Raw genomic sequence first — 26,026 nt, forward strand, 5'->3', positions numbered from 1 at the left:
CCTTAATCAGATCCCTCAGAGATTATGGTACCCCAATATACATGGTGCTCTGCAAATTGCTTTAGAATCTTACAGAGCTTCACCAATGCAAAGCCTATAGATTTGGTTTTTTTATTTTTTATTTTATTTTTTCATGAATACCCCAAACACTAAAGGTATTTAGAACCTATAGTACTTAGTACTATGCATGTGTTGAAGGTTGAGAAGATGAAAGAAGATACCTTCTTCTTTCATCTTCTGTACATTGTAGTGTTCAGGAATTATATGTGTAGGGTGGTTGTTCTAGAAAACAAAAGTTGACGGTATAAATGAGGAAGAAGAAAAGTTGGTTCTGTGAGTTTGAAGCTGGACAGTAAGAGGATATTGACTGGTTGCACCACATGTTTGAATTGGTTTGGAAAAGAGGAGAAATTAAAGAAGCCAATTCAGTAGAACAGCATCCATGAAAATCCTTAGAAAAGGCATATAGCAGAGACAGAATGTCTGTGAGACAGAGTGGAGAGACTTTGTAAGACAAAGGTCATTAATTAACCTTACTGCTGTCTTTTGAATGGAGCCTGCAAGACTGAGAGTGGTTATGGGGGCCACCATCCTAGATGTGGGAACAATATTCCATGGTAGAGGAGATTTGTATAGAGTGAGTAGCTGTCCAGAAGAAAAGTAATGCTGAGAGAAAAAGAGAAAACAAAGTTTTTTAAGATGCAGACGAAGCAATATTTGTGATGTGCTCATACCAAGTGAGATTAGAAGTCACGGTAATCCCTAATAGAGCTATCGGATCTTGTCAAGAAATCTTGTCATTGGAACAGAATAATCTTTTTTGAGTGATATAAGACAGGACTGAGTTTTAGATGAATCGAAATTAACTAAGTTATATTTACCCCACCGGCAAAATTCTTGGAGATCAGCATTTAAGGAATTCCTAGTGGATATTCAACAAGTTGAAACTGTTTGGGCAGGGCTAGGTTACTCAAACTTGAGGGCAGAATGCAATGTGCTGTAATGATAAAAACTATGGATAGGATTTCTGGACAGTGGAAAAGGTCATTAATATACAAGAGGAAAAGAGTGGGAGAAATAACTGAACCTTGGTAAACACCAGCATTAGAGGAGAATTTAGAAGGCAGCAAGCCATCTACAGTTGCCTGCAATGAGCAGTCAGAAAAGAAAAAAATCCTAATTACAAAAAGTTGACACTCCATAAGATGTAAGATTAGCATTAGCATTAGCAGAGGCATTTGATGCAAGAAAGCAAGCTTATGCAGCATCAGCCAAAAAAAAAAAAAAAAAAAACCCCACTTCCACTTCACCCCTCTGTTTGTTCAAAATACCTGTCCAGCTGAGCCTTAAACTTATTTAGGCTATCAACCTCCACTACAAGGGATGGAAGTCTGTTCCACCAACCAACCACTCGCTGGCTAAAGGCAAATTTCCGCACGTCTATCCTACATCTGTCTTTCCTCAATTTGAATTTATGCCCTCTCAGGTGATTATTCTGAGCTAGAGGAAGAATCCCATCAGCATTGAGCATGCTCAAACCATTCAAGGCTTTATACACCTCTATCAGATCACCTCGCTGGTGCCTAGTCTCCAGACACTGTAATTTGCAAAACTTAAGCCTTTCTTCGTAAGAGCACCCCTTTGTTCCATTCACTAATCTTGTTGCCCTTCTCTGTACTCGTTCCAGCAGCTCTACATTCTTCTTGAAATGAGGCCTCCAGACCTGTATACAGTACTCTAGGTGTGGCCTGACCATTGCCTTATACAAGGGAATAATCACCTCCTTATCCCTGCTGGAAAAATTCCTGTATATCATTGACAATACTCCATGAGCTACTCTTGCAGCCCGTCTGCACTGCTCAGAGAACTTCATATCTGCCTGCACAACCACCCCAAGGTCCCTTTCATTCTCTACCACTGTCAGTGTAGTACCACAGAGTTGATACGTTGCTCTGGGGTTGCTGTTTCCCATGTGTAGTACTTTACATTTGTCAATGTTAAACTTCATTTGCCACCTCTCGGCCCATCTGCTCAACCTTTCCAGATCCTGTTGCAGCAGCATAGTGTCAGTAGTGTCCTTGACAACCCTGCCAACCTTTGTATCGTCTTCAAACTTGGACATTAAGCTTGATATACCATCATCAATATCATTTATAAATACAGAAAACAATAATGGACCCAACACTGAGCCCTGAGGGACTCCACTAATAACATTAGTTCACGATGAGCAGTGTTCATTGATTACCACTCTCTGTCTTCTCCCCCTCAACCACCCCTTTATCCATAGCAGCAATTTGCCTCCAATGTCACACTGCTCCAATTTGTGTAGCAGTCTTCCATGTGCAACAGTATCAAAAGCCTTTCTAAGATCCAAGTATATAATATCAAAGCTATTCCCTGCATCCAGTTCTTTTGTGACTGCATCATAATATCCAGTCAAATTGGTCAGGCAAGACTTTCCCTTAACAAAACCATGCTGTGTCCAAGCTGTAACTGAAGTCTTGTCTAAATGATCCTGCAGTGCTTCTTTAACCAGTGCCTCCATTAATTTTCCTGGAACAGAAGTTAAGCTCACAGGTCTGTAATTACTTGTGTCAGCCTTTGATCCTCCTTTGTGAATTGGGGTCACATTTGCACATTTCCAGTCTATGGGTACCTCCCCTGAGTCCAAGGAAGCTCTCATAATTATGGCTAAGGGTTTGCTTACTTCCTTTGCTGCCTCCTTTAATATAACTGGATAGATCCCATCCACCCTGGGTGCCTTTCTTGTGTTTATCTTCAACAGTTTCTCCTCCACTTTATTCCTAGTGATTTCAAGATTCTGTAGCTTACTGCTAGAGTTGAATACACCTCTGGCATTCCCCTTGCTGAATAACTCCTCATGTGTGAATGTCGATGCAAAATATTCATTTAGTTTGTTAGCTACCTGAGCAGGGTCATCAACAGTTGACCCATCAATATCAAGTGGACCAATCTGATTCATCCCTTTCCTTCTAGAGTTTACATAAGTAAAGAACTCTTTGCTGTTTTTCTTTGCATCCCTTGCCAAGGGTTTCTCGTAATCTGCCTTCGCCTGCCTAACCTCCTTTGTAACTTGGTTGCATATCAGCTTGTATCTATCATAGGCTTCTGTGTCATGTGTTAATTTGTAAGTATCCCATGCATTTTTCTTCTCTGCCATATGCCTCATTAGTTCATCTGACATCCATTTTGGCCTAAACCTTGAACAATATTTCTTAGTTGGTATGTAAAGCCTAGTAGCTTCCAAGATTAATTCTTTGAATTCCCATTTTGAATTTGCTGTTGGTAACATCGTCAGTTGGTCCCACTGTATAGAATTTAAATACTGTCTCAGTCCATCGTAGTCGCCTTTACGGAAGCAATAACCCTTCCGTTTACCCCTAATGGTAGTTACCTCTTTGAGTAAATCCCACTTCAGCACACTGTGATCACTGCCACCTAGTGGTTCCTTTATCTGCAGATTCTTAATGCATGAAGAATCACTGCTGATAATCAAATCAAGAGTATTACTCCCTCTAGTTGCCTCCCGAACATGCTGATGTAGAAAACAGTCATCCAATAAATCCACAAAAACCCTGCTAGTGTGTGAGTGACCAGCCCCCAAATTCCAGTCAATATCTGGGAAATTAAAATCTCTCATTATAAGACTCTCTGATTTACTGGCCCACTCTATTTCCCTGTACAGTTTCTTATTATACTCATCAGAGTCATTAGGCCTATAGCACACTCCTACTCTCAATTTTGATCTCCCAATGCTTATGTCACACCAAACTAATTCGACACTGCACTGTCCAGCAATGTCGACTGGCTTCACTTCCTTGGTTTTTATGTGTTTCTTAACTAATAGCATAATCCCTCCCCCCTTCCTATCCTGTCTATCTTTTCTGTAGACGTTGTACTCCCCAAATTCCAGTTCTGCATCCCTTATATCTGTGTGACACCACGTCTCTGATATCCCAACAATATCTGCCTTTGATGTTTTGAGCAATACCTCAAATTCATCAAATTTATTTACTAAACTCCTAGCATTGGTGTACACGCAAGTATACCTGCACCTGTTTCTATTCTTAGCTACCCTAACACAACCCATGTGTTTACCCATGTGATTATTTAGAAGAGCTTTATGCAGACATGATAAAAGCCTTTGAAATGCCAAGAGCAACTGCAAGTTTTGCCAAACATTTCCATTGAGTTTGTCACTAGATGGGCAACATAAGCCAGTGTATCGACACTGACAGAATCCATATAATCGTGACCATTTACCAGATGGAAGGTTTCAAGATAGTTTAGAGTTAGTGGTTAATGGATTTTTCCATTTCTTTAGGAGTAGAGGTAAGAGCAATGAGACATTAATTGGATGAGAGGGATTTCTCATCCTTTTTTTAGGAATTGGCTGGATGTGAGCAAATTCCAAGCAGAAGAAAAAAACACCAGTTGAATAAAAAAGTGTAAAAAGGTGACACAGGCATAAGCTCACAGCACCGGTGCGTTCTTAGCATCAAGACTGTTTAGAATTCTTTTGACATCCTTTTGACAAAATATCTCATTGAATGGAGTGTACTAGAAATGGTAGGAGGTTTCCAAGATAATCGTTAGAAGAGTTAGAAGAAAAGTAAGATGCTAGTTGATTAGCTTTAGGTGAGGAGGCAATAGAACCATTTGATTTAAACATAGGTCAGAGTAGAGATGGGCTAAAGTTGCTGCTAATAGCTTTGACAAGAGACCACAATGGTCGACTATCATTTGGACACAAAACAAGTTTTCTACACTTAGCCTGTTCAAAAGCAAGTTTGCACTGATTACTAACTGCTTTATAATTGTTGCAAGCTTTAGTATAGGCAGAAAAGGTACGTGGAGATTTGGTGCAAGCCAATTACTGCTGTTCATAGTACTCGTCAGAGTCATTAACACATGCTTACTCTCATTTTTGCTTTCCCATTGCTTACTTCACACCAAACTGATACTATTGCACTGGCCACCCATGTCAACTGGATACACTGTCTTAGATTTTATGTGCTTCTTAATTTAGAGCATAACCCCCACTTCCTATCCTTTCTATGTACATTGTACTTCCCAAATCAAATTCAAATTCTGCATTCCTTATATCTGTTTCAGATATAGGAGAGACAATAAACTGTTCCAAATAAAGGAGAGACCATTAACTGTTCCAAATAAAGGAGAGACCACAACTTTTGCTTTCCAGCTTCAAACGAAATCGACATGAAATAGTAGTTTTATCCATGGTACATATTGGTCATACTCATTTGACTCTGTTAAAAGGAAAGAATCCATCGTCTTGTCAATATTGTTGTAGGCATGTTTTTCATTCAACTTACAGCATTCACTGACACTAACACACATAATAGAAAATGGTGTAAATCTAGTTGAAGTTTTCTGATGTCTAAAATGTATATAATTATATAAGTAACTTTAATGTAAGATAATGTTGAACATGAACAGTTCTGTTTCATGGTCAACTTTTGGATTGGCACATCTTGGCCTTAGAAGCCCTTTTGCTGAAAAATTATCATTTCACCTAATGAACTTTCCTGTACATTGTTAAACTGATAACTCAAAAATGTTCACATTTTATGACATATATCAAGTACTTTAAATTGACCAAATTTGTTTGCATTAGTATACATGCAGTTATACATCTGTCTGTTCTGCTGTTAGTAAACCTACACGACCTATGTATGCACTTGTCTCGGGAGGACCCCCCCTCCCCAGAAGACCTTGTAATCTCCAACACTTTGCCTTCTTGGCTGTTGCATATATCATTTTCATCTGTGTCTGCAGCTACTGTTAATTTATTAGTGTTTGTTTCCCCCCAAGCTGGCAGTTTTGTGACCCACCTAACATCACTTTGATAGCATCAGGAAATATTCTTGCACTCCTATTCAAGTATCCCATTTCTTTAAAAGCATTCTCTCATATTATTAACAAACACAGACCATGCAACACATTACATAATCGTCATTATGTGCACAGTCTTGACATAGATGGTGAAATTTGAGAATGCATGAGCAAAAATTTGAGTGGACCATTGTTCAAGCCTACATTACTGCTAAATGTAGAAACAATTATGCTCTGACCCTGTGGTTTTGCTGAACAGAACAGAGTAAATCAATTATGTTATTCCAAATATTATCTTGATGTGTTTAACATGCATTGCAAGCTTTTGGTTTTTTGCCATAGGCAGATATGATCAATTTTCACAGTTTGTTGGAAATCAACTTAAAAACAATTTGAGGATATTGTTGCACCCCACTGTGTGATAAAGAAGCATTCAAAGTTTGTTTGTTGTTTTTAGCCCATTTCTGTTTTGAACATTTTTTTTTTGTTTCCGAATGCATTACATTATGGAATAATGTGAATATATTTGGAAACAAAATATTCGATAATTCTCATTATGGAATAATACTCTATATACAAATTGTTGCAAAACAAAGTCTGTCATGCCTTTACATATTTCTCCATTTTTCAGCCCACTCTAGACATTTCATTCTCATCTAATTCTGACCATCATGGCCTTCCCTTTTCATAAGGAAGTTTATTTAATTAGTGCAATATTGGCACAACATTGTTGTGATGTTACAGAATGTCCTATATCACAGATCCAATAGAAAACAAAGCTTCCCTCACTTGTATTTTCTAAGACACATCTTGATTTATAATTTTAGAAAGCCAAGGACATAGAGAGCTATCATTCGTATATTTATACATCTTAGCCATGAAGATTTTTAAAGGGTGTTTTAAATATATTTTTTATGTTAATATTACGTATTGCTTTGTATTCAAGTGGTTGCACAAACAGCCATTTGGAATTTTTAAATTTGTGTTTGTGCAATGACCTCTAATGTACATTTATTTCTTTGAGTTTTGAGACCCTTGATAGTCTAATTTTTGTGATTGTAATATATGTCAGAGACTGTAATAAAATGAAATCAAGTGCTTATTGTAATGAGCATTTTCTTCTGAGGCTCAAAATTAAATCTAAGTACAAAAAAATAAGGGTTCCACATTCATTAGTTGTTTACCTGTGTCTGCAGCTGCTGTTAATTTATTAGTGTTTGTATCCCCCAAGCTGGCAGTTTTTTGACCCATCTAACATTGAAGAAATTGAATAGCTCACTCCCTTCTAAAACATTTCAAAGGAACCATACTCTATTTAAACACTATGAGCGAAAATTGCCATATACCATGAAAAATAAAATCAAATAAAATCAAGTCAACAATATGGAGGGCTACAGTTGTTATTGAAGTGGCTCATATAATCTCTCATAGTGAACTGTCAACCCCACTCTATACAGTGTAATCTGGGTAAACGCCGTGGAGGGACTCTGACGATCTAGTATTGGAGGTATAACCATAACATTGAAACAGTGGAAATGCTTTCTGTGCCATAAAAAATCAAATCAAGTGTTCAGATTTAACAGTTTGTACTTTATTTTCAGGTATACGAGTATGTAGTCATACTTTTTTACATGCAACCTCATCTTGTACCATTTGTTATTTATACAAATTTTTGTTAAAACAATTTTATTTATTTTTTTTATGTGTTTATCATTTTTGGTCGAGACTAGGTTTTGTCAAAATAGCTCAATTATTGTATTTGGAGAAAAATTTGGGATTTAGAAATAATCTATTTTGTATCAGTTTCTTTCATAATATAAGAAATTTTCTAAAATTCATTGTGTTATATGTGCATGTATATAATTAGATTTATTAATTATTAATTATTTGTTATAATATTTCCTTGCAGTAAGGTTATTATGGTTTTTTTTATTATTTTTATTTTAGATATAATATCACAACTGGAAGGTATCCATTTGAGGGCGATAATATATACAGGTTGTTTGAAAATATTGGGAAAGGAAATTTTACAATTCCAAATGAAGTTGACCATCTTTTACAACATTTGCTGAAAGGTAAGTAATTAGAGGGTCAGTATTATACTTGCATAATCCTTTTGGCAGCCATTAGTTTTAGTATTATGAGTGACAAATGTTACAAGAAAGCAAGGTTATACAGCACCAAATAAAAAATTTTTTTTTTTAAAATTCCCATTTAACTTATTCATCATCTCTAGTAATTTGTCTAGTTCCTCCTTGAATTTATTCAAACTACCCACTTCTACAACAATGAATGAAAGCTTGTTCCAATAATCAACTTCACTGAAGGCAAACTTCCAAACATCTATTCTATATTCATCCTTCCTCAGTTTAAATTTATATATAGTCTCAGCAAGAGGAAGATTTCCATTAGCATTGAGTTTTCTGAAGCCATTCAAAGCCATAAACAACTCAGTCAGATGCTACAGTTTGAAGAACTGAACCCTTTCTTTGTAAGAGCACGCCTTTATTCCACTCACCAATCTTGTTGCCCTTCTCTGTACCCATTCCAGTAGCACTACATCCTTCCTAAAATGTGACCTCCAGACCTGTATGCAGTACTCAAGATGTGGCCTGACCTTTATCCTATACAATGGAATAATCACCTCTTATCCCTGCTAACAAAATTCATGTATATTATTGACAAAACCCTGTGAGCTGTCCTGGAAGGCTGTCTGCACTGCTCAGAGAACTTCATATCAGACTACACAATTACTCCCAAGTCCTTTTAATTTTTCACTACCCTGAGTGTAGCACCACAGATTCGTAACATTATTCTGGGATTACTGCTACTCATATGTAGTACTTTGCACTTGTATGTTAAATTTTAGTTCCCATTTTTCAGCCCATCTGCCTAATTTTTCTAGGTCTTATTGCAACAGCATACCTTCATTACTCTTTAACTCCCTGCCAACATATGTATCATCTGCAAACTTAGATAGAAGCCTGATAAAACCTCATAAATATCATTAATAAGTACAGAAAACAGTGGAAATAGCACCAAACTCTATAGGACTCAACTAACAACATTAGTCCATTAAGAGCAGTGTATCAAACGTTTTCCTGAAATCTAAGTATTCGAGGGGGCATCAAAACGTTCCTACCCTTACCTAGAAATTTCACCCTAGAAAGGTGAAACTTTGCAGGAACTTTAATCCTTTTCTATCTGCTGTCCATGTATAGTAACACATTTCTCCCATCTATGGATCAGTTGTTGATCCATAGATGATCTATGGGTCAAGTAATGCCTTGATCATAGAAGTCCGCACTTTTTGCCTGAAACCACGATTCCACTTCACTGAGGACTTTCTGAGATGAATCAAAGTGGCATCCACCCATGTCTTTGATATGTCTTTAGTCTCTGGATCATAGTGGTCCACCCAGCATTCATCATTTGTCACCAACCAATCAAAAAAGTTCTCAACATCCACATTACACAGATCGTTGGCGAGAACATTGCATTTGACATTGCTTCTGCAAAGGCATCAGCAATCTTAGAACCCATCATGTGGAGACCTTAGACATGTGCAGATGGTCATGTAAAATGCTGTGAGCAGACCCATAACTAATTCCCACTGCATTTGCGATGAAATGAATTGTCACATGTTGTCACTTTGCACCAGCTGCTCAACCTTTGCAACCGTCTCAATGCCTGTGGATGTTGATGGCCTTCCTTCTCTAGGCTCGTCTTCTTCACTTCTACGACCACGCTGGAACACCGGTTTTTCACTTTTTTACAGTGTCACAGGATGGACAATTCTGCCCATACACAGCTTTCATTTCTTCGTCAATTTCCTGAGATTTATTGCCCTGCAAATGCAGGAACTTTATCACTGCTCGATACTCCACTTTGTCAACCGTAGCACCCTTCCTCAGATTCTGGGCTCCACCTATGGTTTATGATCAATTATGGGAATGAAATTTCACATGTTAGTTATTGAATATATAGACAAGAGTAAGAGATCTGCAGATTTACTTAACAAGTACAGGTCATTGTTGGAAAAAAAGTTGCGAATTAGGGTTAAAATGGAAAGTGTCTGCAATTCTGCACAGACACGATAATAGGGAGTATATGACGAGAGCCTTGACAATCAAATTGACCCTGGAGAGATTGTGCACTGCACTGCTCATGGGGTAGAATTTTTTTCCAGTGTGATCTGTGCTGGTTAACAGGAGAGACTGCTTCTACAGGAATGGATACACTTAAATAGAAAGGGTGCAAGAATATTTGCTGATGCTATAAAGGCTGTGTTAGTTGGGTCGAAAAACTACTAGCTTGGGGGTGGGGATTCACAGACTAAAAGATTAACAGTAGCTGCAAGCAGAGGTGGAAATGATTCTTGCACTGCTTCTATTGGAATGAGCAGCAACCTAGAGAGCAAGTTGCTGGGGATTTCCAGGACTGCTGGGAGTCATTGTGAAAGAATTAATACATGAGCTGCATTAGGGTAACTAAGAGTAGGAACAGGTGCATGTATACTTGCATGTACACCAATGCTAGGATTATATTTAATATATTTGATGAATTTGAGGTGGCTAGTAAAGACATCGAAGGGACGGATACTGTTGGGATATCAGAGACATGGTCAAACAGGTATAAGCAGTGCAGAATTGGAATTTGGGGAGTACAATGTGTACAGAAAGGATAGACAGAACAGGAAGGAAGGAGGGGTTATGCTGTTAGTTAAGAAGGGTTTATGCTGTTGAGTCAGTGTGGTGTGACATAAGCACTGGGAAAGGGAAAATGAGAGTAGGTGTGTGTTATAGGCCTAATGACTCTGATGGGTATAATGAACAATTGTGCAGAGAAATAGAGTGGGCCAGTAAATCAAATGTCTTATAATGGAGGAATTTAACTTTCCAGATATTGACTGGAACTTGTGGCTTGGTCACCCGCACACTAGCAAGACTTTTGTGGATTTATTGGGTGACTGTTTTCTACAACAATACTTTCGAGAGGCAACCAGAGGGAATAAAACTCTTCATCTGATTATCAGCAGGGATTATTCATGCATTAAGAATTTGCAGATAAACAAACCACTGGGTGACAGTGATCACAGTATATTGATGCAGGATTTTATTAAAGAAGTAACTACCATGAAAGGTAAAGGGAAGGCCTTTTGTTTTTGTAAACGTGACTACAGTGGTCTCAGACAGTTTTTAAATTCTATACAGTGGGATCGACTAATGATTTTACCAACGGTTTATTCTAAAGGGGGGGAAGCCTGCAGGAACTTAATCTTGGAGGCTGTAAGGCTTTTCATGCCAAATAAGAAATACTGTTCAAGGATTAGGCCTAAATGGATTTCAGATAAATTAATGATGCTTGTGGCAGAGAAGAAAATGCTTGGGATGCATCTAAATTATCAGGTGATACAGAAGCCTATGGCAAATATAAGCTAGTCTATAATCAAGTCACAGAGGAGGTTAGGCAGGCAGGCAGGCAAAGGCAGATTACAAGAAATCTTTGGCAATGGATGTAAAGAAAAACAGCAAGGACTTCTTTACTTATATAAACTCTAAAAGGAAGGGGGTGAATTTGATTGGTCCACTTGATATTGATGGTTCGACCGCTGATGATCCTGCTCAGATAGCAAACAAACTAAATGAGTAATTTTTTTTTTTTTTTTTTTTTTATGAAAACCCCAAACATGAAAGGTATCAAAACCTATAGTACTTAGTACTGTGCATGGGTTGAAGGAGAAATATAGGGGGGGGGGATGCCGGAAACTTTGCTCTAGAGACTAAGCGTGGGTTTCACCACTTCAAGCCTCCAATAAGCAAAGTGGTGGTATTTCACCAGTTGATGAAAGTCATCTACCACCTTAAAATGTACATTCACACGAGGAGTTATTTAAGGAGGGGAATGCCATAAGTTTATCAAACTCTAACAGGGAGCTATGTCATTTTGAAATAACTGAGAGCAAAGTGGAGTGGAAATTGTTGAAGTTATACATAAGGAAGGCACCTGTGGTGGATGGGATCTATCCAGTTATATTAAAGTAGGCAGCAAAGAAAATAAGCAATTCATAATTATGAGAGCTTCCTTGGACTCAGGGGAGGTCCCCGTTGACTGGAGATGTGCAAATGTATCCCCAATTCACAAAGACGTTTCAAAACGTGACACAAGTAACTATAGACCTGTTAGTTTCATTTGTGTTCTGGGGAAAATAATGGAGTTAATAATTAAAGAAGTATTGCAGGATCATCTAGACAAGACTGCAGTAATTATTAAGACACAGCATGGGTTTGTTAAAGAGAGATCTTTTCTGACCAACTTGATTGGATGCTATGATGTGGTCACAAAGGAACTGGATATAAAAAATAATTTTGATATAATTTACTTGAATTTCAGATAGCTTTTGATACTGTTGCACATAGAAGACTGCTGTACAAATTGCAGCAGTATGGCATTAAGGGAAGTTGCTACAATAGAGAAAGGGACGGTTGAGTGGGAGACGACAGAGAGTGGTAATCAATGGACACTGCTCTTCGTGGATTAATGTTATTAGTGGAGTTCCTCAGGGTTCGGTGCTGCACTCATTGCTGTTTTGTGTATCCATCAATGATATTGATGAAGGTATATCAGGCTTAATGTCCATGTTTGCAGATGATACAAAGATTGGCAGGGTTGTTAACGGCAGTATTCTACTGCAACAGGATCTAGATAAGTTGGGAAATGCATATGGATAGCAATAATCCAAGAGAAATGTACCAACTATGTGTTACTACACTCAGGGAAGCAAAGAATGAAAAAGACTTGGGGATAATTGTGCAGTCAGATATGAAGTTCACTGAGCAGTGCAGACGGGCTCCCAGAGCAGGTCATGGGGTCTTGTCAATGATATATAGGAATTTTGCTAGCTGGGACAAGGAAGTGATTATCCCATTGTACAAGGCAATGGTCAGGCCATGCCTTGAGTACTGTGTACAGGTCTGGAGGCCTCATTTTAGGAAGGATGTAAAGTTGCTAGAATGAGTACAAAGAAGACTAACAAGATTGGTGAAGGGAACAAAGGGGTGCTCTTACAAAGAAAGGCTTAAGTTGTACAAAAATTGCATCTCCTGGAGACTAGACACCTGTGAGATGATCTTATTGAGGTGTATAAGGTCTTGAATGGTTTGAGCTTGCCCAAACCATTCCAGCTGGTGGGATTCTTTCTCAGATTATAGACCTGAGGTGGCATAGATTCAAATTAAGGAATGACAGTTGTAGAATAGATGTGCAGAAATTTGCCTGTAGCTAGCGGGTAGTTGATTGTTGGAACAGACTTCCATCCCTTGTTGTGGAAGTTGATAGCTTGAATAAATTTAAGACTGAGCTAGACAGGCATTTGGAGTGAATGAATGGGTGAAATGGGAGGTTTTTTTTTTTTTTTTGGCTGATGCTTAATAAGCTTGCTTTCTTGCATCGTATGCCTCTGCTAATGCTAATCAACTAATGCTAAACTTATGTTAAAAATGACATCTTCCTACTGACGTTTTATCTAGGTCAGGGCGCGATCTTTCTGATACCCCACCATATAACATCAGAATTGTTTTTTGCATTCAGTTCCTTTGTTACTGCATCATAGTATTGGATAAAATTCATCAAGACAGGATCTCAACTTAGCAAACCCATGCTGTGACTGAAGTATAACTGCACTCTTGTCTAGGTGGTGCTGCATTACTTCTTTCATTTCTATTGTTAATATAAGTAAAGAAGTATTTGCTGCCTTTTTTTTTTGGCTTTCTTTGTTGGACAAGACATCAAGACTTCTATCATAGCTTTCCTAACCTCTTTTGTGATATTATTGCAGACTAGATTGTCTATCATTGGCCTTTGTATCTGCTGATAATTTATTACACCCAGGGTCTCACATCTGGTGAGTATGGACTTGGCACACTCAGGGTCCTGAGCTGGATATCATCTTTCTTGGTGATTCCTTTTGACTCTCTCTCTCACTCACTCACACACACACAGTAACAAAAAACTCTGTACGCAGCATAGAGATCTAGTGGCATACAATAAGATATAACCTGAGCAGCATTAGTAGCAACAGTTCTGCACATTTTAAACAAAGACACACACACACACACACACACACACACACACACACACACACACACACACACACACACACACACACACACACACACACACAGGGTAACTTGGGAATTTTATTTTGGCTGGTGCAGCATAAGCCTCAGTCTTCCTTGGACCATATAGCTAATAATAATATGCATCCTATGCATTTTTCTTTATTGCCATGTATCTCAAAAGTTTATCTGACATCCATTTATGTCTAAGTCTTGAAAAGTATTTTTTTTATATGAAAAGACTACTAGTAGCTTCTGTGATTATTTCTCTCAGTGCTTCCCATTTAGAATTTGTTGTTGGTAATGTCATTAGTTGCTCCCACTTTACAGAATTTACGAACTGAGAGCACTCAAAGCAAAAACTTCCCTTTACCCTTTATGATAATTACATCTTTAAATAAATCCCAAATAAATACACTGTGATCTCCTCTACCTAGTGGTTCTTTTATCTTCAGAATCTTAATGCATGAATAATCACTGCTGATAATTGGCTCAGGAGTGGTACTCCCTCTTGCTGTCTCTCTAATGTGCTGCTGCAGAAAACAATCATCCAATAAATCCACAAAATTTTGCTAGCCTGTGAGTTACCAATCTACAAGTTCTAGCCAATATCTGGAATGTTAAAATACTCCATTATAAGACATTCTGATTTACTAGCCCACTATTTCTCTGTACAGTTGTTTGTTGCACTCATTACAGTCATTCAGCTTATAATACACTCATACACTCATTTTTGTTTTTCCAGTGCTTATGTCCCATTGAACTGATTTAACCATTTCACTGGCTACCCATGTCAACTGGATGCACTGCCTTAGATTTTATGTGCTTCTTAACTGAAAGCACATAAAATCTAAGGCAGTGCATCCAGTATTTATTTAGTAGACCCAGGTCCGGCTCTTCGCACCAAGGGACGGGCACCAGAGAGCAGCCACCCAGGTGGTGACTGCTCCCTGGTGGCAAAGTGGCCTGACACTCACAACAGAACACACTCAAACTTCCATCTTTTTATACTTTTATTTTATAGGCCCGTTATACAGATTTTCTGTACCATCACAAGTGTCAAAGGTGGAGATGGGTAACTGCCTAGGACACGCACGTGCGTGTCTTTTCTTTATGAAAGGAATGGGGCCTGAGTAAGAGGACTAGTTTTATATTATAAGGCAGTATTTCTGCCTATCATTGTGTATTGAGCTAATGTTATTACTTACTGTGAAATTCAGACAGAAATTATTGTCTATACAAAGGAAAATGATACTATCTTTGTTTAAAATGTGCAGAACTGTTGCTACTAATGCTGCTCAGGTTATATCTTATTGTATGCCACTAGATCTCTATGCTGCGTACAGAGTTTTTTGTTACTCTTTGAGAAAGGGGGTTGAATTTACTTTTATGGGTATTACTAATAATTTAGATATAACTAAGTCTAAGGCTAAGAAATTGATAATCACTGCTTTGATGGATCAGTGGCAGGCCAGATGGTGCAGTAGTGAGACTGGTCAGGTTACCCGTCTCAGTTTTTTGTCTGTGATAAGAAAAAAACCCGTCGGTTTTTTTCTTATCACAGACAAAGTTAACATCTTCCAGATGTTAACTTTGTCTGTGATAAGAAAAAAAAAAAAACAGCTGGTAAAATATGAGGTTTCCGTTTCTGGAAACCTTGTATTTTATGACAGGACATGGATCTTTTAATCATAAGCTGAATTATTTTGGGTTAAAACCTGACCCGTTTTGCTACTGTACGTGTGTTGAAACCTGGGATCATGTACTGTATGATTGCATTATTTATGAGCAATACAGACAAAATTTAAGAAATGCTATTGTTGAGTTAGACAAAATTTAAGAAATACTATTGTTATTCCTGAAAATGAAAAATTATACCTTGAAAATGTAAGGTATTTTTAATGCTTTGCAAGATTGGTATTTAATAAGTGGAGACAGATGTCTTTCCTTATAATGTCAACTTCTGGTCTTGCAACATTGCTGAGCAATAAAAAAAATATATATATATATTTATTATTATTATTATTTATTTATTTATTTTTTTTGCTGGCCTGTAATTTCAGGGTAACTGTAGGTGGGGTATTATGTATCTCCAGTTTGGATTCTAGGGGTTATGAATTTTTTTTATTTTTATTTTTTATATATATATTTTTAGATAGTATGAATCAGAGCTGTAATACTTAATATGTTCTATGTTGATATTAATATTTGTAAAATAATGAGGAGTTTACCTCACTATAGTATGTAGAACACTTCCGCATGATACTCTCCAGAAATTAAAACGAAAAAATCGAAAACTTACATTAGAGTAAAAAATAAATAATTAAAAACCAATTTAACACAATTCAGATCAATTTAACACAATTAAAAATCAATTTAACACAGTATTGTGTTAAATTGATTTTTAATTGTATTAAGTTGATTTAATTGTGTTAAATTATTTTTAATTATTTATTTTTTACTCTAATGTAAATTTTCAATTTTTTCATTTTAATTTCTGGAGAGTATCATACGGAAGTGTTCTACGTACTATATTGAGGTAAACTCCTCTTATTATTTTACAAATATATATTATTTATTTATTTATTTATTTATTATTATTATTATTATTATTATTTTTCTTTTTATTTTGCTGGCTCTCAATTGCAATCTGCATGCTGGCTAATATGTGCACATTGCATTTTTTTTTTTTTATGTGAACCCCAAACACGAGAGGTATTAGAACCTATAGTACTTAGTACCGTGCTTGGATTGGAGGTTGAGAAGACGAAAGAAGATATTTGTTGACATTGGACTTGAACTTCTGAAGATTGTAATTTTCAGGAAATACGTATGAAGGAAGGTTGTTCCACAAAACGGCAGTTGAATGAATAAATGAGGAAGATGAATAGTTGGTTCTGTGGGTTTGAAGTTGGACAGTAAATGGATGTTGGCTGGTGGCAGCACGTTTGAAAGTTTTGAAACTTTCAAACGTGCTGTTTTGACTGTTTTGAAAGAGAGCGGGAATTATAGAAGCCAATTCAGAAGAACAGTGCCCATGGAAGTATCTGTAGAAGAGGCATGCAGCAGAAACAGTACGTCTATGAGAAAGCGAGTGGAGAGACTCTGTTAGAGATGAATCATTAATTAACCTAACTGCCCTCTTCTGAATGGAATCAAGAAGCCTGAGAGAGGTTTTGGGGGCACCACCCCAGATGTGGGAACAATATTCCATGGCAGGGCGGATTTGCAATTTATACAGAGTGAGCAGCTGTTTGGAAGAAAAGTAACGCCGAGAGCGAAAGAGAAAACCAAGTTTTTTAGATGCAGAGGAAGCAATATTTGTAATGTGCTTGTGCCAAGAGAGATTTGAAGTCAGGGTAATCCCCAAAAGAGATATATCATTTTGCCTAGAAATCAGAGTGTCACTAAAGATAAGCATAGGAGCAGAAGAATCCTTTTTGCGAGATATAAGACAAGACTGAGTTTTAGAAGGGTTGAAATCAACTAAGTTGTCTTTGCCCCAATGGAGAATTACCTAAAAATCGGCATTTAAGGAATTGGTAGCAGATTTTCGAGAAGTTGAAGCTGATTGAGCAGGACAAGGTTTCTCAAAATGGAAAGTGGAATGCAGTGTGCTATCATCGGCAAAACTATGGATAGGATTTCCAGTCAATGGAAGAAGGTCATTAATATACAAGAGGAAAAGAGTGGGGGAAAGAACTGAACCTTGAGGGACACCGGCATTAGTGGAGAAGTTAGAAGACAGAGAGCCATCTACCATCACCCTCAGTGAGCGATCAGAGAGAAAACTGGATAACCAATTACTAAAAACAATTGGCAAACTATAAGATGGAAGCTTGTTTAGAAGACCTTTATGCCAAACACGATCAAAAGCCTTTGAGATGTCAAGAGCAACTACTTGTGTTTCATCGAACCTTTCCATTGAATTAGTCCATAAATGGGTAACATAAGCCAGAATATCACCAGTGGATCGACACTGACGGAATCTATACTGGCGATCGTTGATCAGACGGAAGGTTTCTAGGTAGTTTAAGAGTTGGCAGTTAATTGATTTCTCCATTACTTTAGAAAGAGTAGAAGTAATTGCAATGGGACGATAATCGGATGGGAGGGATTTGTCACCCTTTTTAGGAACTGGCTGGATATGAGCAAATTTCCAAGCAGAAGGAAAAGCACCTTTGGAATAAGAAAGTGAAAAAAGGCGGCTAAGAATAGGAGTAAGTTCAGGAGCACAGGTTTTGAGAACAAGTGGAGAAATACCATCGGGACCTGGAGCTTTCTAAGCATCAAGATTCATAAAAATCCTTCTGATATCCTTTTGATGGAAGACCAGAGGAGGCATTGAATGGAGTGTGTTGGGAATGGTGGGAGGTGTTTTACCAAGATCATTAATACATGAGCTGGAAGAAAAATGGGATGCTAGCAGGTCAGCTTTATCCTTGGCTGAAGTGACAACAGAACCATCTGGTTTGGACAGAGGTGGGAGCAGAGATGGGCAAAAGTTGCGGCCAATAGCTTTGGCAAGAGACCAGAATGCTCGGCTACCATTAGGGCAAGAAGCAAGTTTTCTACTCTTAGCCTGTTCAAACTCTAGTTTGGACTGATTAATAACTGCTTTACAATTGTTGCGAGCTTTGGTGTAGGCAGAAAATGAAACTGGAGAATTAGAAACAAGCCAATTACGATATGCAACATTCTTCTCTTGAACAGCCTTAGCACATTTATTGGAAAACCAAGGTTTAGATAAAGTATGAGATTTTAAAGTGGAGTGTGGGATAAAGGATTCCATTCCTGCAAGAATAATTTCACTGACACAATCTGAGCAAATGTTGACATCAGAAGTTTTGAAAGAGTAATCCGACCAAGGAAAAGAAGAAAAGAAGTCTCGCAGGTCATCCCATTTTGCATTCTTGTAATACCAAACAACACGAGGTTGGGAATAGCCATGAGATAAAGGTTCCATTGGAGAAGAGACAGTCACCAAGTTGTGATCTGAAGTGCCTAAAGGACCTCTCACTTCGACCGTGTACTTAGAAGGGTTGTTTGTGAGAAAAAGATCAAGCGTATTGGCTGTATGATTAGGATCGTCCGGTATTCTTGTAGGTAAATGAACAATCTGTGTTAGGTCATTAGTAATTGCAAAAGCCTCAGCATCTCGACCAGCTGGGTTGGTGTGACTAGAAAACAGAAGCCAGCTGGAATTGTGAACATTAAAATCACCAAGGAAAATTGATGAGCAGGATTGCTGGCATCATTTTTTTTGCTGGCTCTCAGGTGTGGGCAGCCTGGGAATGGGATTTTGCGGGCACCTGCTAGTTTTGCATGGCCACTGGTGGGTGCGGGATTTTCTGGTGCTATGTTACCACTGACATAGAAGTAGACCCAGGTTTGGCTCCTTGTGCTAGGGCGAGATCGAGTGGCATTTGCCAATGTTGGTGGCTGCCACCTGATGGCCGAGAGGCCTGGTAAATACACATTTACACTTCAGGCTGATGTGATTAAAAGGAGTTTTTTTTTTTTTTTCCTACATGACAATTGGTGGAGGTGGACGAATAGTCCTGGTGCTACTGTGAGACAGGTATACATATACATTTGTCCTTTCTGTATGGCTAGTTAAGTTGTTTACTTAACAACTTAAGTTGATCTTTCTTTTATTTTACGAATGTTAATCTGTTAGAAATTGTATATAGAACTACAGATATTGTTGATCGTTCTGTAGATAATTTTGTGTAGTTACATAGTTACTCTGCTCTCTCCACATGATGTTAAACAGTGGCTAATGGGGAAAACCCTGGGGTCTGCCAATCAACAAATGAATAAAGTAAAATAAATAAATGAAAAAAAAAATGTCCTTTCTGTATCACTTCTCAGCCTTTTGGCTATGATCAAAGTATCCTTTCTGTATTACTTTGTTGCACAGACAGTTTAGTTGATGCAGGCTGAGCTCCTTGTGCCAGGGATGGGCACCAGGCAGCGTTTGCCCATATAATTGGGGCTGTTGTCTGGTGGCAGAGTAGCCTGACGTTACAACATTTATACACGGTAACACACTCATATTTATTGCATTAAGGCTAATATTAAGTGATCAGTATGACTACGGAATACATAGGTGGAGATGGATGCGAAACCGCATGCCACCCATGTTAAATATACACACAAATACAATGCAATATCCTTTCTGTATATTCTTTTTGCTGGATGGACATGTACATTGCTTGTTGATATGGTCTTGTTTAATTACTGCTCAGGGTCTGATCCTGAGCACAAATGCACTACTAACTAGTTACTCAAGTAGGGTTTTTGGTCAATGACTATTTGGGTATTTTGTTTTTTGCCATGGATTTTGTGAATGTTATCTTAATTTTTGCCTTGGATGTACTGGTGTTTTGATTTTGAACATTCACTAAATTCTGGGTGGTTGTTCCTTCACTCCCTCAACTTCTTCCTCCCTCGGTGGCACCCTCCCAATTTGACTGGTGGGCCACCTCACTGCCTGCTTTCAATTTCTGCCCTTGGAGCAGGATGGGGTCCCCTGCTACCCCCTTTAAATCAGGTGGGCACCTCTATTACTGCCCCCTCTATTCTTCTACCTCTTTGTCCCCCCACACTTTCTAGTCAGGGAGACAAGGGAGGGGAACTACCTCTTTCCAATTTTACTTTTTTTTTTTTTACTGGGCTCTCCCTGCCTGTTGCCTTGGCTACCTCAGAGTTTGCCCGACCAATGCTTCATACTCCCTACTGCCCAGTCCACATCCTCGTGGCACTGGATTTTAAACTAGAGGTTTGTGTGTGAAAACACAAGCCCCTAGGTTAAGAAGCCTGGATGAACAATGCAACAAACATAAACCACACTAACACTCACTAACCTACATAAATCTGCCCTTTACAGAGTTTGTATTTATCACATTACTTGATGCAGAGTTGGGGGGAACCCCCCCAGAGTTTCATTACAATTAACACTATGCACTATGATTTCATGAAGTTTGCTGCTGAAAATGAATTGACTTGGACTGTTAAGGACCATACTGTTAAGGACCTTACTGAGTATGTTAAATTTAATAGTTAATAATGCTTGTGGCTAAACATATTATGACCTTTTATGTAGTGTTATTTGACACTATGTTTTCAGTGAGAGAGAGAGAGAGAGAGAGAGAGAGAGAGAGAGATCTTTGATCTTCTCTGACTGAGTAGGGATAATGGTATTCAAAATTGCCTAATTGATATATTGTAACTTTGTGATTATTGACAATTGTACCATATGATTTTATCTGTATGATTTTCTCACTGCTGAATGATTGTGTTGTGAGTTGACATGTGGCTTTGAATATCTTATGGTCTTGTATGACCTTTATTAGTTTCATCGTTGTCTCGAACCAATGTTTATATTGTCGTAGAGAATTTTTCTATTTTTAGTTAATTCTTTGTGAAATGTATTTATTCTATAACATAAATCTTGTTTTAGATAGGTGTGCCTTCGGCATATAGAGGTTATTTGTTGCTGGTTAATTTTTTTATTCCATAACATAAGTCTTGTTATTGACTTTAGGTTAACGTAAGGTGTGTTTGACCTGGCTAGTTCACTAGTCGTCTCTTCTGTTACCTATTCCTTAATTGCTGATTTTTCGTTTTTAGGGGATGTCTCCTTCTTTCTCCCCAACTTTCTATCCTCTTTTGCCTTCCTCTCCCCTTTTCCCTTCTTTTCCTGCTTGTTCTTGTTTCGGTTCTTGAAAGCACCCTCGGGGTTTTCATTTAATTCCTGGGAGCTTCAATAAGAGTCTTGATAGTAGTCCCTAGCACGCTTCCACATAGCTAGGGATGGGGGTCAGGAGGCAGGGAACCAGATGCACCCCCCCACCAGCTGCAAAGTTGCCAGTAGCCGGCACTCGACATTCAACAAACTAATACACACACACAACACACCCATGCTTTCAAACATTGCTGGCGTTGGTGCATGCCTTACAGATGAAACAGTGGTAGATAGGGGAAACCCTGGTGACCTCCAGAAAAACAAAAATACTTTGAATACTTTGTCCTTTCTGTATACATTGTACTCCCCATATTCAAATTCTGTATCCCTTATTCTATTCTCCATCGTCGCTTTCAGCTTTTCGTTTTCTATGGTTAGATCTAACAACAACCTCTCCATTGTATTCCAAATTCTGCTTACTTCTATTATCACGGTAGAGGTAAACCTCGTACCATCTTTCAGTTTATCCAAAAAATTGTTTTTAAGCACGAATTTAAAATCTAAAGTTGAGGTATCTACCGGATGGTCATTTCTATCCTGACTATTTCATTATTTACTTATTCAACTCTTCTTCAGTTGTTGGCAATGGTGGGAACTGTTTATCCAACAAATCTTTACTAAATAATTCAACCAATTGCTTAAATGGTTCCTGTTGCTTGGCCAACTGGCCTCCACAATCTCAGGGGCAACTGTCAGATCAACTGGCATAGATGTTTCGGACAAACTTTCTTCTGACATTTTAACAAATATGTAATAAGACCGAGCAAATTTTAACTTCTATTCAACAATATCACCTTACAAGACAAGGCAACACTAAAAGTCCTTTGGCAGTTATGTATATCACACTCAGATATTTAAACTGTCACCAAAATACATTAGTATTAATTTACAAGTTATGAAATATATATACAGTGAAAATCAGCAATGAAAAATCATTATGTACTATTCCCATAGGAAAGCATTATTAATACCTGGACGAAAACTTGAGTACAAATTCAATTTTACAAAAGTTTGATTTTTTATTTCAACACCCAACTGACAGGGGGTGCTGAAAAAATTTCAAAAATTAAGTATTTTGATTGACTATCTAAGGTAATTATTTAAGAATTATTGGGCCAATGAGAAGCTTAGAATTCAAGCTCAGTTTTAGCCCAATTAAATCAATTTAGCCCAAATCAGTCCAATTAAAATCTGAATGCTATTTTCAGGTAATGTTAGAAAACTCTAAAATATCAATTTAAACTTAAAGTTAACCATGAAAAAAGGGCTCAGGGACCTCTCCGAAGCGACCTTAGACCTTATACAATATTTATATACAGTTATTTGGCATGAAATGGCAATATTAAGTCTAAAGCAAATATTTTGATAATCACTATACACACTAGTGTGGAACTAGAAACTCCAAGATGACAGCCTCCAAAAAGCACTCACCTCCAAAATTATCACCTGGCAGCCATGACAGTTTACAATATCATATATGTACCTTACCAGTTACAATATGTATTGACTCCAGTTTATCTCTAAGCAAATAGGAAATCTGGGTCTAGATGTTGTCACTCCTCAATATGGCAGCTACCAACGAACGCTTCCTGCCAAAACTATCTCTGGGTAGCCACGACAGTATATAATACCATGTCTGCAATATATCAGTTCACAATGTATGTTTTCTCTAATGTAATTCTAAACCAGTAGTAGACATAAGCTATATGATGTCACATCCAATATGTCAGTGTCCTGTAATGTTTTAGCCAAAATTTCCTGCCTCTCTGCCATCTTGGTCTAGGTAGTAGAGGAAGAAGACAATATAGCCAGAAAATTAATTCCAATCTTTGTTTTTCAGCAGCAGCCTAAAATATGAAAATAAAGTAATGACAGTAATGGCAGTGTGCTACTGCAACAGGATCTTGAAATGGGAAGATGGGTTGAAAAGTGGCAACTGAAGTTTAACATTGACAAATGCAAAGTACTGCATATGGGTGGAAGTAAGCTCAGAAGAACTTACCAACTGTGTGGTGCTACACTTAGGGTGGTAGAAAATGAAAAAGACCTGGGAGTAATTGTGCGGTCAGATATGAAGTTTTCTGAGCAATGCAGACAGGCTGCCAGAGCAGGACATGGGGTTTTGTCAGTGATAAACAGGAATTTTGCTGGAAGGGAAAAGGAGGTGATTGTCCCTCTGTATAAGGCAACAGTCGGGCCACGCCTTGAGTACTGGGTACAGGTCTGAAGGCCTGATTTTAGGAAGGATGTAGATTTGCTTGAACGTGTACAAAGAAGGGCAACAGGATTGGTGAGGGGGAATGAAGGGATCCTCTTACCAAGAGAGGCTTAAGCTTTCAAATTGCAGCGGCTGGGACTAGGCACCCGTGTGGTGATCTGATTGAGGTGTATAAGGCCTTGAATGGCTTGAGCACGCTGAATTCTGATGGAATTCTTCCGCTTGTTCAGATTATGAATGTAAGGGGGCATAAATTCAAATTAAGAAAAGACAGATGTAGAATAGATGTGCAGAAATTTGCCTTTAGCCAGCAGGTGGTTAATTGCTGGAACAAACTTCCATCTGTCGTTGTGGAAGTTGATAGGTTAAATAAATTTAAGGAGGAACTGGACAAACAGATGTAGAATAGATGTGCAGAAATTTGCCTTTAGCCAGCAGGTGGTTAATTGCTGGAACAAACTTCCATCTGTCGTTGTGGAAGTTGATAGGTTAAATAAATTTAAGGAGGAACTGGACAAACATTTAGAGGGAATGGTTGTGTGAATTTTTTTATTTTTATTTATTAATTTTTTTTTGGCTGATGCTACATAAGCTCTTTTTCTTGCTTTCTTGCATCACATGCCACAATTACTATCACTATTAAAAAGACAAACAGAATATCTGGGAGCTAACTATAAGAGCTAAAACTCCAAGCATAAACCGAATTATGGGTAGACTACAAACAAGCTAAATCAGATAATGTTGTTACTGCGAGTTTTGGGTTACAGATATAACCCAACACTTGCAGTCAAGTCTCTGTAAGAACTGCAGAGAGGAAGTTGTTTTAGCTCACCTCCACATAGGATGTGGTCATCTTACTCATGTATTCCTGCTGAGGGCAGATAACTTACTCTATGTGTGAGAATCGTGACACATTTTTAACTATTCCATATGTTTTATCCAAGTGTCATGATATAGACACCAACATCTTTTATATTTTACTGCTTTTAATGATCTGACTGAGCCTTATATACTCAATCAGATTTTACCCAATAGTAAACATGTGTCAGACAGTTTTAGTTATTTAAAATCATTAAACCTTTTTAGTCATATTTAAAAGTCACCTTTTTTACATATGCTTATTGTTATACTTTTGGACGTATTCACCTAATTTTGTTAGCCACCTAATTTTTCCCTAGCTCGCTGAATTCTTAACTGTTATATTTTATATAACCTGGTTTTAGCACATTGTAATCTTAGTTGCTGATGCATCAAAACCCTTAAACGAAACCAAACTCTTAGTTACCCTAACACAGCCCATGTATTTCCTTCTTCCATGTTGTCTCATGATGGCTTGCCTTGAAATCCCTGATACTTTGCTTTCCAGGCTGCTGCAGGTTCCAATTGATGCAATGGAAGAATCACTTTCACCTCTGCTTGCAGTTATTCTTAATCTGTCAGTCTGTGTTGGAAAGCTAGCAGTTTTCCGACACACCTAAAACAGCCTTGACAGCATCAGCAAATATTCATGCACCCTATCTATTTAAGTGTATTCCTTTCCTGTAGAAGTAGTCTCTGCTGTGAACAGCCCATGCTGAGAAAAATTCAACCCCATGAGTCTTTGCGCAGTCTCTCCAAGGGCAAATTGATTGACAAGGCCAAATTGAATTATAGACATTTTCAAATTTAGCATTACTAGAGGCATATGATGCAAGAAAGCAAGCTTATGCAGCGTCAGCCAAAAAAAAAAAAAAAAAAAAACCACCACTTCCAATTCACCCCCTCCTTTCATTCGAAATACCTATACAGTTGAGCCTTAAATTTATTTAGGCTATAAACTTCCATAACAAGGGATGGAAGTCTGTTCCACCAACCAACTACCCGCTGCCTAAAGGCAAATTTCTGCACATCTATCCTACATCTGTCTTTCCTCAATTTGAATTTATGCCCTCTCAGGTGATTATTGTGAGCAAGAGGAAGAATCCCATCAGCACTGAGCATGCTCAAACCATTCAAGGCTTTATACACCTCTGTCAGATCAATTCGCCGGTGCCTAGTCTCCAGACACTGTAATTTGCAAAACTT

General features: G+C 38.0%; 1 protein-coding gene across 2 annotated transcripts in view; it reads left to right on the forward strand.

The window, feature by feature from the left end:
• Positions 1 to 26,026, forward strand: part of LOC150078514 (serine/threonine-protein kinase STK11-like) — a 272,273-nt gene that overhangs the window by 119,767 nt on the left and 126,480 nt on the right. For both annotated transcript variants that reach the window (XM_090385158.1, XM_090385159.1), the window contains exon 5: positions 7,825 to 7,952. In XM_090385158.1, the coding sequence (XP_090241284.1) occupies positions 7,825 to 7,952 (128 nt within the window). The remainder of the gene's footprint in view (positions 1 to 7,824; positions 7,953 to 26,026) is intronic.

Source organism: Mastigoproctus giganteus, chromosome 11, assembly GCF_048544385.1.
Source record: "Mastigoproctus giganteus isolate SK-2022 chromosome 11, ASM4854438v1, whole genome shotgun sequence".
NCBI classification, from domain to species: domain Eukaryota; kingdom Metazoa; phylum Arthropoda; class Arachnida; order Uropygi; family Thelyphonidae; genus Mastigoproctus; species Mastigoproctus giganteus.